Source organism: Plecotus auritus (assembly GCF_963455305.1).
Source record: "Plecotus auritus genome assembly, chromosome: 2".
In the NCBI taxonomy this organism is placed as follows: domain Eukaryota; kingdom Metazoa; phylum Chordata; class Mammalia; order Chiroptera; family Vespertilionidae; genus Plecotus; species Plecotus auritus.
Window position 1 is genome coordinate 228,677,976 of NC_137771.1, and position 11,634 is coordinate 228,689,609.

The window sequence follows — 11,634 nt, forward strand, 5'->3', positions numbered from 1 at the left end:
CCCGGGAGCTGGTCCCGGTCTCGGACGGAGACCCGAGGACGGAGAACGGCGGGCGCGGGGCGGGTTTCCCGGGCCCTGCCGTGCATCCCGGGACCCGGTGACACGGAGCGGGGTCTGTGGCTCCGAACACGGCACGTGCCGGGTCACCTCCGGGGTTTGACGCTGCTCGGGGTGGTGTCAGCGTGTCCGTGTCCTTAGGGTCAGGCGTGGAGGACCGTTTGCAACTCAGAAGAAACCGAAGCCGAGGCAACGAAGGGAAACATCCGGGGAATCCGGGTGAGGGTGTAAGAGAGGTCTTTGTACCCTCCCGCCCGGCCTGCGTGTGGGAAACTGGTGAATGTTTACTAAGCGTGCGGAGGGCGGAGGGGGGCCGTCTCCCAGCAGGCCGCGACTCGGCTGCCCGGTCCGTGCCCAGGCCCCGCCCGGCGGCCCCCCTCCCGCCCACCCGCCCGGGGGGAGCGCAGACGTGGGCGCCTCTGGACAGCGTTGCGGGAGGTTCCCGCGGGAGCCAGGGGGACGTGAGCAGCCAGGCAGCCCCGGTGCGTCAGGCGAAGGACAGCTCTGGGCTGGGGTCTCTGGGCCTCCCACTGCCTCCTTTTTATTTTATTTTTTTAAATATATGTTATTGATATTTTACAGAGAGGAAGGGAGAGGGATAGAGAGCTAGAAACATCGATGACAGAGAAACATCGATCAGCTGCCTCCTGCACACCTCCCACTGGGGATGTGCCCGCAACCAAGGTACATGCCCTTGACCGGAATCAAACCCGGGACCCTTCAGTCCGCAGGCCGACGCTCTATCCGCTGAGCCACACCGACTTCGGCGTCTCCTTTTTTAAATGTATTTTTATTGATTTCAGAGAGGAAGGGAGAGAGAGAACAGAAACATCAGTGATGAGAGGGAAACACTGATCAGTGATGAGAGGGAAACACTGATCAGCTACCTCCTGCACGCCCCCCACGCTGGGGATGGAGCCCACAATCCGGGCCTGTGCTCTGACCCGGGAATCGAACCCTGACCTCCTGGGTCCTAGGTCGACGCTCAACCCCTGAGCCACGTCGCCAGGCGGCATTTTTGGCCGAGGTGGGCCGCCTTCCCTGCTCTGAACAGTCAGAAACACAGACGTCTGTGCCAAAGGCTGACCTTCTACCTCAAAACGTGGGTTTATGGCTTTCGGGAGCCATAAAGCTATTTTTAAATAATCCTGGGAAAATGCTGGGGCACCTCGCTCAAAAAAAAAAACAAGAAGAGGGAAATCAGGACTTGAGCTTGGGGTTTAAAGAGGCAAAACGGACCACAGGTGCACTCTGGGACACTCCGCCCAGCGGGCGGCGATCCATTCCCACGGGTCCCGCAGCCCCGGGCCCAGGGCCCCCCCCACCATGCCGAGGCCGCAGGTGGCGGGTGACCTGCCACAGAGCGCCAGGCCTGTTAGCTTTGGAAGGTGTGTTCAGTCCCTCAGGCCTCCGAGAGGCAGGTGTTTCAAAAGGACTGTCCCTTCGCCTCACGGTCGTATTGACAGAAAGGGGTGTGCCGGCCGGGCCTGGGGTCGGGGCGCAGTATGTCTCACGGGAAAGGGACTGGGGTGCCGTGAGTGCCTTACAGCACAGCCTCGAAAACCCACAAATCAGCCCGGAGAGCAGGCTTCCCGCTCCCACCTGTACCCCGCAGGCGGAGAGGGAAGGGCCGGGGCGGTGATTTTTTTTTTTAATTTATTGATTTTTTTAATTGTTTGAAGTATTACAAATAGTAGTACATATATCTCTTTTTTTTCCCCCCCATTGACCTCCCCCCGGCCTCCCCTACCCCCCCGTACATGCCTTTACCTGCCCCCCCCCCAGTGTCTTGTATCCATTGGTTATGCTTATATGCATGTGTACAAGTCCTTCGGTTGATCTCTTACAGCCCGCCCCCCCCCACCAAAACCTCCCCTGCCTTCCCACTGTATTTTGACAGTCTGTTCAATGCTTCATTGCCTCTGTATCTATTTTCCCCCCTTTTCTTTCCTTTAAAAAATCTTGCCTCCGCAGACTAGAAATAAACATATAATAACAAAAAATGTTTGAGTCCCAATTTCATTGTCCAACAGTCCTGAGTCCCCGTTTCAATGTCAAACAGTTCCTTACGTGTACATGTCAGCGATGATATCTGGATGGTGGGCAGCTGGTGGCAATGCAGGTCCGACCCTCTCTGGTTTGGTCCTAGGCAACCTGCTGCGTCGCACAGCTGCTGACTGCTAGCGTGGCAAGGGACGGTGATTTATGATCACTGAGCCTGAGACCCTCGGGAGCTGCTGAGCATGAGAAGCGTGAAAAGTCGTCCACGTCGGGAGAAAGCGAGACGGATAGGCACACCGGCCCGTCTCGGACTGGAAGGTTCTCGGAGGCTGCGGAGACCCTGCAGACAGAGAGGGCTCTACCCCCGATGATGCCCCGCACTGCAGCGGGAAGGCTCTCCTCCGTAGTCATCAAAGGAATGCTGACGGACTTGAAACGCGATGACCCTCTATTATGCTCCTCCGGACTCAAGATGGGCCTCGCAGATCCTTCTTGGGTTTCTTCCTTCTTCCTCCCTCTCCTTCCCACCCCGAACGAGGCGATTTGTATTCACGGGACATCGGAGGCCGACGGGAAGTCAGACAGTTTGCAAACACACATCGCAGAGGCCGCGGCCTGCGTGGTGCGTCTGCGTGTGGCCTGCTTCTCGGTGTGCAGAGACCGTGGCCCTTCGCGGGAAGCGAACCACGGCGGTGTCTCATTCCCCAACTTGTGGTGCAGAATTCAGCTCGGGGTCCCGCGCGCACGGGATACCAGGGTCCGGAATGCAGGGGTGGGGATGGGACGCTCAGGCCTGGCACTGCTGCCTCGCAGGCCTGTGGACACACTCCCACAGCTCGGGGCCAAGCTCTGCGGTGTGGGCACACCTGGAGACGGTGCCACCCTGAGACCAGTCACGCCTCAAACCCTGGTTATCCGTGTGGCCACAAACCCACGGAGAAGGAAGTTTGCCCATAGCAGGGCTGGCTCTCCGAGTAGCCTTGGCTCACAGGTAGCACAGCCTCCGATTCCTGGACGCCGTGGCACGTCCCGCTCTCTCGTACAGATTCCCCACCGCGTCGTCCCCGGGGCACGGGGCCCACCTTGGGGGGGGCGACGGGTGTCTCCGCGGGAGCTCGTCCGTCAGCGGGAGAGCGCCACTGAGCCAACCGTCTGTCTCTTGCCCTGGCCGGTGTGGCTCAGTGGAGAGAGCGACCGCCCACAGAGTGAAGGGTCTCGGGTTCGATTCCGGTCAAGGGCACATATCGGTGGCAGCCTCATGCAGAAGGCAACCCATCGATGTGTCTCTCTCACGTCGTGGCTTCTCTCTGTCGTTCCCCCTCCCTCCCACTCTCTCCAAAAATCAATGGGAAAATATCCTCGGGTGAGGGTTAACCAGAAAAAGAAACACAACACACACACACACACACACACACACACACACACCTGTCTCCTGACCGTAGCTGCTGGAAGGACTGGACACCTTAGGGACGGCTCTCCAGGCCAGGAGAGGCAGAGGCGCTGGGGGAGGGCAGCAAGGACGTGGGTGCAGAGCACCCGAAATTGCACCATTTCTTTGCTCACCATTTCTCTGGGTCTCAGTCTTTCCTTCCAGACTCCGTGTCCTTCCTCCCGAAGCGCCCCCGTCAGCTCTCTCCGTAAGGATCCGTCAGGGGTCAGCGCATCTCCTGCACACCCTCCCAACGAGCGCTTGCTGAGGGGTACAGCTCTGCATGGGTGGTGGTTTCTCCAGAACCTGGGAAATGTTCCACTGGCTTCTGCTCTGGCGGTTGTTGCAAAGGCTTTGTAAGTTACATCCTGTCCCCTCTTCAATGGTGTGAAGGCTACCAGCTCGCTGTTCGTGTTTGATAGCATCGCTGTTACAGGCGTCAATTTATTGTACTTGCTGGGGATGCCTGGATGCACCCCTCTCATTCCTTCTTGAGAACTGAGTCCAGGATCGTGTTGCTGTCAGTGCTGGCCCTCCCTGGCTTTCCCTCATCTGGCGTTCCGGGATCCGGAGGCCGCTGAGCCTTTCCTCATCCTCCATGTCCTATAAACGTGGGCCGCGTCTTTACCTCCTCTGCTGCATTCTGGACACTTTTTCCCGCTTTTTTTTCCATTTCTCTCTTCAGCTAAGTCTAATCCACGGGGCTTTTAGCTCCAACATGGTTTTCGTGAACACAGCGGTTTTAGTAAAGTCAGTACATCTATTTGGTTCTTTTTCCCAACATGCCCTCTCTATCGCCTTGCATCCCTTCTTCGTGTTTTATATATATATATATATTTTTTTTAATATATTTTATTGATTTTTTACAGAGAGGAAGGGAGAGGGATAGAGAGTTAGAAACATCGATGAGAGAGAAACATCGATCAGCTGCCTCCTGCACACCTCCTACTGGGGATGTGCCCGCAACCAAGGTACACGCCCTTGACCGGAATCGAACCCGGGACCCTTCAGTCCGCAGGCTGACGCTCCATCCACTGAGCCGAACCGGTTAGGGCCCTTCTTCGTGTTTTAAACTCCCTCCGTGAGGCGAGGACTCTGCTGTTTTGACGGCGACCGTTGCCCGTGTACTGTGGTTTGGGACTGTGTGGTCCTATCAGCAGGGTTTTCCACGGCTACGAACCTCGTGGGGTTTGTGCTGCTGATGTGGCTATGCTGGGTGTATTCTAGTGTTTGGTTTTGCCAAGGGCCCTGGGGCACCACCAGCCTGGGAGAACGTGGTCCGTGTCTCAGCTCGGGTTTTCTGGCAAAGGCGATGTGGACCCAACGCCCAGACTGGAAAGGCAGGCCTGTGGTCACATGCTCCAGGGACATCATCTGTCCTCCAACCCCGAGCGCAGGCCGAGACGTGGTGATGAAAGGAGTGAAGGAAGGAACCGGGGAAGGTCAGCCTGCTCCGTGGGTAGCTGACGCACGGCTGGGCACCCCATGAACTTTTTTTTTTTTTTAAATATATTTCATTGATTTTTTTTACAGAGAAGGAAGGGAGAGGGATAGAGAGTTAGAAACATCAATCAGCTGCCTCCTGCACGCCCCCTACTGGAGATGTGCCCGCAACGAAGGTACATGCCCTTGACCGGAATCGAACCTGGGACCCTTGAGTCCACAGGACCACGCTCCCAGGGGTGGGCAAACTTTTTGACTCGAGGACCACAATGGGTTCTTACACTGGACCGGAGGGCCGGAACAAAAGCATGGATGGAGTGTTTGTGTGAACTCATATAAATTCAAAGTAAAGGAGCGGAGGGGAGACCAAGAGAACCGGATAGAACAGCCGGATCTGGCCCGCGGGCCATAGTTTGCCCACGGCTGCTCTATCCACTGAGCCAAACCCGCTAGGGCCCCATGAACTTTCTAGAAAGGTCAGGCAAACTGTCCCTGCACTCAGCACCCACAAGGCCGAGGTCCAGCCTGACCCCCCCTGGCCTGTTTCCCTGGCTGGGCTGTCCTGGGGGGCCGGAACCTCTCCGTGTACCTGTGTCTGGTCACAGGCATCGCTTCCGGCAGGGGCTGCGCCGGAGGGAGGAGGGCGCCGCCGAGACCCGCCACCACGCCAGGGCTTTCCCTGAGGCCCGGGGACCATCTGCACAGGGAGCCTTCCGCGGCCCCGCCCCCCTTGGTCCCTGGTTCTCATCGGCTTCCCTCTTCTTCCCACACTCGCAGCTGGGCCCCAGCATCACGCCAAGTGTGTAAACATACAGCCCGACCGCTCTGTCTGAAGTCAGGCGTTTCTGAGGAATCCAAGTGGGAATGAGAATGGTTCCCCCTCTCCCCCACCCCCTCCCCCTCCCTCTCCACAAGCCCGTCCGTCACTCAGGCTCTGTGGGAAGGGGAAAGGACAGGAGAGGGTGAGCAGAAGCAGGGAGAGAGGACCCGCCTGCCCTCAGCAGAGATGACGAGATTAAAACCATCAAAAAAAAAAAAATCCACCAAAAAACCCAGAACACACACGGACGGACGGACGGACGGACGGACGGACGGCGAGCAGTGTGCAGACGCCTGCGCTGAAACATCGCCCTGTACGGCAGGACGGCAAGACGTAGGGGCTCCGTTGCTCCCTCCGCTCCGCCCTCCCCCTGCCTGGATCCTGGAGCACAGATGCGGCTGACGGGACGTTTCTGTATTTTCTTTTTATCGGTGGGCAATGCGACCCTCACAGGCCGAACCCGCAACTGAGGACCGCAGTCCGAGGAGAACTCCGCCCGAAGGGGAGCGTGGCTGAGCGCCAGCGCGTCTGCCTGTGGGCCTAGGGCAGGGGTCCTCCAACTTTTTAAACGGGGGGCCAGTTCCCTGTCCCTCAGACCGCGGGAGGGCCGGACTATAGTTTAAAAAAAAAAGGATGAACAAATTCCTATGCGCACTGCGGGCCCGGGACACGTCGGCTGCTAAGCAGGACAGGCAGCGGCCCCCGGCGGGCCGGATCCATGTCCTCGGCGGGCCGCCTGTGGCCAGCGGGCCGGCGTTTGAGGACCCCTGGCCTAGGATCAGGGCACGGATTCTGCAGGAGCCGCTCCGGCCTCCCGGGATGTGTTTCTAAGGCTGGCAGCATCGCGTACCCTCAGGGCGAGGGAGAAGGGGCTGGGGTGCCTTTCCCAGCAGCTGGGGCGGTGAGGACTCACAAGGCAGCCGCTGGCTCACCACAGGGAGGTCCTTGCTGCGATCCCCAGGGCAAAGGGAAACTCGCTGACCCGGGAACGCTGCCCCAGTGGACGGCCCGGCCCCGCACAGGCTGCAGGAGGCGGTGGGAGATGAGAAAGGCCTGAGTAACCCCAGACCCTGCACTGCTCCCCCCTGTGCAGACACCCGCCAGACCCGGACGTCCCGCACGTTCTCCCACGCGGACACGCCATCCTTCCTGCATCCCCTCTTCGCACGGCGAGGGGTCCCCAGCTCTCTGGGTTGGTTTCGGACGTTTCCCTCCTCCCTCCGTTAAGAAAGCTGGTACCTGCCTGCCCCACGCGGCTCCCCAGTCCGTCTCCCGGGGGGCGGGCCGCCTTTCCTCACAGCCTCTGCTTCCTGGCACCCCTCAAGTTCCTACACGGGGACAGGGCTGCCCATCCCCAGAAAGCAAGCCTCGGGGGGGGGAGTCTGAGGCCACGGGGGTGGCATGGGGGCATGGGGGCGGGGGGATTACATGGTCTGGACCCACGACTTTGGCTAAAACTCTCCACTGCACACTCCGCCTGCCGTCTTCGGAGGTAGGGGTTCCTCTCAACGCTCCATCACGTGGTTAGGGGGGTCCCTGAAGGCTCATCACGTCTCAGGTCAAAGGAACCCACTCTGGAGGGGTCCCTGTTGTGTCCGTGACGCCACACCCGACAGAATTCAGACAGAAACCTGAGTGCACCTGTGGTTTGGGGGGGGGGGAGGATGTTTGTTTTCTTTTCTTCTCCGCAAAAGGCCCCCAACACTTTCTCCCTAGTCTTGGGATCCCCCACACACACACTTTCTCCCTAGTCTTGGGATCCCCCACACACACACTTTCTCCCTAGTCTTGGGATCCCCCCACACACACACACACTTTCTCCCTAGTCTTGGGATCCCCCCCCACACACACACTTTCTCCCTAGTCTTGGGATCCCCCCCCCACACACACACACACTTTCTCCCTAGTCTTGGGATCCCCCCCCACACACACACTTTCTCCCTAGTCTTGGGATCCCCCCCCCACACACACACTTTCTCCCTAGTCTTGGGATCCCCCCCCCCACACACACACTTTCTCCCTAGTCTTGGGATCTCTGGAGGCCAGGCTGATGGGTGAGGCTGGCGCCCCCCCCCCCCCTCGGGGCGTGTTCACCCCAATGCAGGCTCCCTCCCGGAGCAGAAGGAAATGGCTTTTCCCACGCAGGCGGGGCCCGTTTAGGAGGACGGGCATCCCAGCGTGCACGCCCTCGGGGTGCAGCCTCCTGTTCGGGGCTCAGGTTCCCCCTCTGGACCGTGGGCCAAGCCTGGGTGGTGACCCCGCGGGCCACAGTGTCCCTGAGCTGCTCCATCTCCTGGTGACGCGCGTCCCCCCAGCGGCTGCCGGGGCCGCCCGGGGCCTGTGGCTCCCAGTTCCCTCCTCGGCCAAGCTCTCCCGCTGACCCCGGCACAGGCAGGGCCTTCGCAGCAGCCAAGTCCTTTCCCAAAAAAGTCCATGGCGCTCCGCGAGCCGTTCCCCGCGCCGCCTCAGCGCCGGCTCGGGTGATTCCAGGACCGCGGTCTGCTTGCCAAAGGGGCAGATCTTGGCGTCCTTCGCCAGGTGGAAACACTGCCCTGATATTAAATATTCAGAGGGAAGAACCTCTGGCCGGAGGGCTCTGGGCTAACAATGACCCGCTCTGTGAGGACCCGAGAAACCCAACTCGCCTCTGGTTTCCACGGCTCCCGCCAGCCTGGCCCTGGGCTCCCCTCACCTCCAGGTAACCACAAAAGCCCCTGCAGGCAGGCCCTCCAGGACTGCAGACCTGGACTTGCCGAAGATGCTGGAAAGGGGCGGGGCTCGGAGCTGCTTCCTGGGCTGGAGAGGGGAGGCTCCCCGGGGGGGACCCCACCGGCAGGAGGGTGGCGACTCCAGGCAAGGACCACGGGCGCAGAGGCGCGCCAGTCCCTCCTCCACCCACAAACTGCTCTCCCTGGGGTGCCAACCTCCAGCCCGGGGGGGCCCCCTGCGAGCTCCTGGTCCCAGTCCCCGGAGGAACAGCCTCACGGTTGGCTGGATGGAGGAAGTCCTCATGTTTAAAGGAAGTGACTGGGAAGGGAGGGGGTGCTGGTACCTTTTGGAGGTAGTCAGGCCCCGCCCCCACCCCCACCCCCACCCCCAGTCTCCCCTCTGTTCTGTAAGCTTCTGCCCACCGCCCCCAACCTTCCGATCCCTCGATGATCCCTCGGGGTCCCCTCGCCCCTGGCAGGCAGACTTCGGGTCTCCCTGGATGCGCCCGGAGGGTGCAGGTGGCGAGCCCAGAGCACCGGGGCCCCAGCACCTGCCTTTCCCGCGCTGGGCACCGAGGCTGAGTTCCAGGAGCCTCCGGCCCACACGCCATCCGAGGTGTCGCTGATGCTGGCCAAGTCCCCAGCGCGGCGGCCAGCTCCAAACAGGTGACCCACCCTTCACCGGGGGGGGGGGGGGCGCTCCCCCGCCACCGCCTCACACGCGGCCACGATACGCTAAGGCTCACCACCGGCAGAACACTGGCGGTGAGCGCACCCCAACTCTCATCCAACCCTGCCGAGCGCCCTCGGGCGACTGCCCCCGGCCCAGGGCTCACCTGGGCACCTGCCGGGGGCGCACGGGCGGGCGCGTCTTACCTGAGAAGTCGGCGAGCGCCGCGATCTCCCCGGAGCAGACCAGGACGGCGCAGAAGAGGCGCAGGAGCTGGCCCGGCGGCTCCACCTGCCTGCGGAGGCCGGGGTGCGGCGCGGGCGGGGGCGCGGGCGGGCGCGCGGGGCCCGGCGGGAGCATGGTGCGCGGCGGCGGCGCGGGGCGCGGGGTCTGTTGGGCGGAGGCCGGCGTCACATGGCGGGCGAGTGGGTGGCAGCGCTCCGCGGCCCCTGCCTCTGCCCCGGCACCGGCTCCCCAGCAAGGGAGGGGGCGGAGGGCGGGGCGGGGCGGGGCGGCCCCCCGGGAAGGAGCCGCGCCGTTTCCCCGGGAGGAAATCTCGCCCGCCGCGCGGAGGAAACGAGGGGGGCCGGGGAAAGTGTCGCCTTCGCGCGCCCCGCGGCTGGGGGGCCGGTGCCTGGCGCGCTGCCCGCCGCGAGGGTGCCTCCCACCGCGCGCCGAGGGCCGGGCCACTGGAGCGTCTTCCACGCCCGCTCCCCGCCCCGAGCCGGCCCGGCACCCCTGGCCCGGCCCGCGCTGGCCCGGCGCCAGCCTCGCCCTGGCCTCCGAGGAGCCGGCCGGTGCCCGTGACGCACTTTGGAGCCAGCGCCGCGCCGCGAGCCCGGGCGCCCGGGGCGGGGCCGAGGCCGAGGCGGGGGCCGCGGAAGGTGGGGCCGGCGGGAGGCGGGGTCCTGGAGGTGCGACGCGGCCGCCCCGGGACCCGCCTCGGGACCCGCCTCTCCCCACGTGCAGGGTCCCCAGGCACGCAGTTTCCCGGGTTCAGAGATGAGACCCCCGCAGCGCCCAGGTCCCCGCAGCTCCGACGGGAATGCGCCGCTGGGTGCGGGTCTCCAAACGGGCGCCGACTCGCTCGCACCTCCTCCGGCTGCCGGCCGGGCGCAGCGCTCAGGACCCCGCCGGACCCACGCGCGCATCGCGGCCCCGAGGAGTGGGCTCCGTCTCCCTCCTCCTGGGTACGCGCGGCGGGTCCCGCGGGTGGACGCCCGGTCCGCGGGCGAGGGGCGCGCTGAGGGGCCGGGCCGGGGAGGAGGGGGACCAAGGACAAGGGAGGGGGCTCGTGGCCGCGGCTGCGGGTACCTGGGCCCCAGGGACCCAAACCCCGCGGGGGCGCGGGCGAGGGCGGAGGCCCTGCGGGCGGCGGGCCCGGCACGGAGCGTTCCGGACGCCGCGGGGAGGCCGGCCAAGCGCGGGGCCCGACGCGGAAACGCAGATAATGAGGCCCGAGGGCGGGACCGGGCGGCGCTGCCGGAGACGACGGAGCCGGGAACCGGGAGGAGACGCGCCGCCCGCTGAGCGACCTCCTCGAGGGGCGCGAGGACCCCGGGGCGGGGCGGCGGGTGGGTCCGGTGCTGAGGGGACGAGTCTGCGAGGCCCAGTGACGTTTAAACTCTGCACTGAGTGCTGAGCCTCCTCTTATTACTTATTTATTTATTATTTACTTATTTCTCTTTTGCTGCGCATCCTCACCGGAGGATGTTTTTCCCATTGATTTTTTCCCATTTTTAAATATATTTTTATTGATTTCAGAGAGGGAGGGAGAGAAAGAAACATCAGTGATGAGAGAGAATCATTGGTTGGCTGCCTCCTGCACGCCCCCCACTGGGGATGGAGCCCGCCACTGGACACGTGCCCTGACCGGGATGGAACCCGGACCCACAGGCCGAGCTCTCCCCGCTGAGCCAAACCGGCCAGGGCTGGACCTCCTCAGCGGCCCTCGGACATGAGTCGTGTGCGCTTTCTGGGTTGGGGAAACGGAGGCTGGGTGGTGGGTAAGGGTGCCTAGCGCTTGGGAGCCACCCCCGAAGGAACACCTGCCCCAAACTCAGGTGCCTCCTGGGCTGTCATTCCACCGTCCACTCAACACCCGGCTGCCATGTGAACTGGTGCCTCTGAGCGAGATGCTGTGGCCCAGAAAGAGGCCGCGCCCCCACCGTCCTGGGGGCACCCAGGCCCCCAGATGCGCTGGGCACAGTCGCCCATTGGGCAGGCAGCCTGCTTCCTCCTGGGAGGCCCGAATGAGCTGATCCAGGTGCCGGGGCAGGAGGCGTGGGCCTTACAAGGGCCCGGTCAGTATCAGCCCCATTACAGTGAGGGGGACAGATCCTGGACAGGCAATGCCAGGCGAGCCAGAGTCATCAGTACGGGGGCCCCAGGGGGCAGAAGAGGGGGCGCTGAGCCGAGGGAGGGAGGGTGAGGGACCTTTTCCAGGACAAGATGGATGAGAAGGATGAAGGGGCCAAGCAAAAACTAGGTGCTTGGGAAGGGTGAC

The 11,634-nt window shown here is 62.9% G+C and overlaps 1 protein-coding gene across 1 annotated transcript in view; it reads right to left on the reverse strand.

The window, feature by feature from the left end:
- Nucleotides 1–9,988, reverse strand: part of EVA1C (eva-1 homolog C) — a 45,101-nt gene extending 35,113 nt beyond the window's left edge. Inside the window, 1 exon segment of the mRNA XM_080654624.1 lies at nt 9,335–9,988. Coding sequence (XP_080510750.1) covers nt 9,335–9,488 — 154 coding nt within the window. The 5' untranslated portion in view covers nt 9,489–9,988.
- Between the last annotated feature and the right edge of the window lie 1,646 nt (nt 9,989–11,634).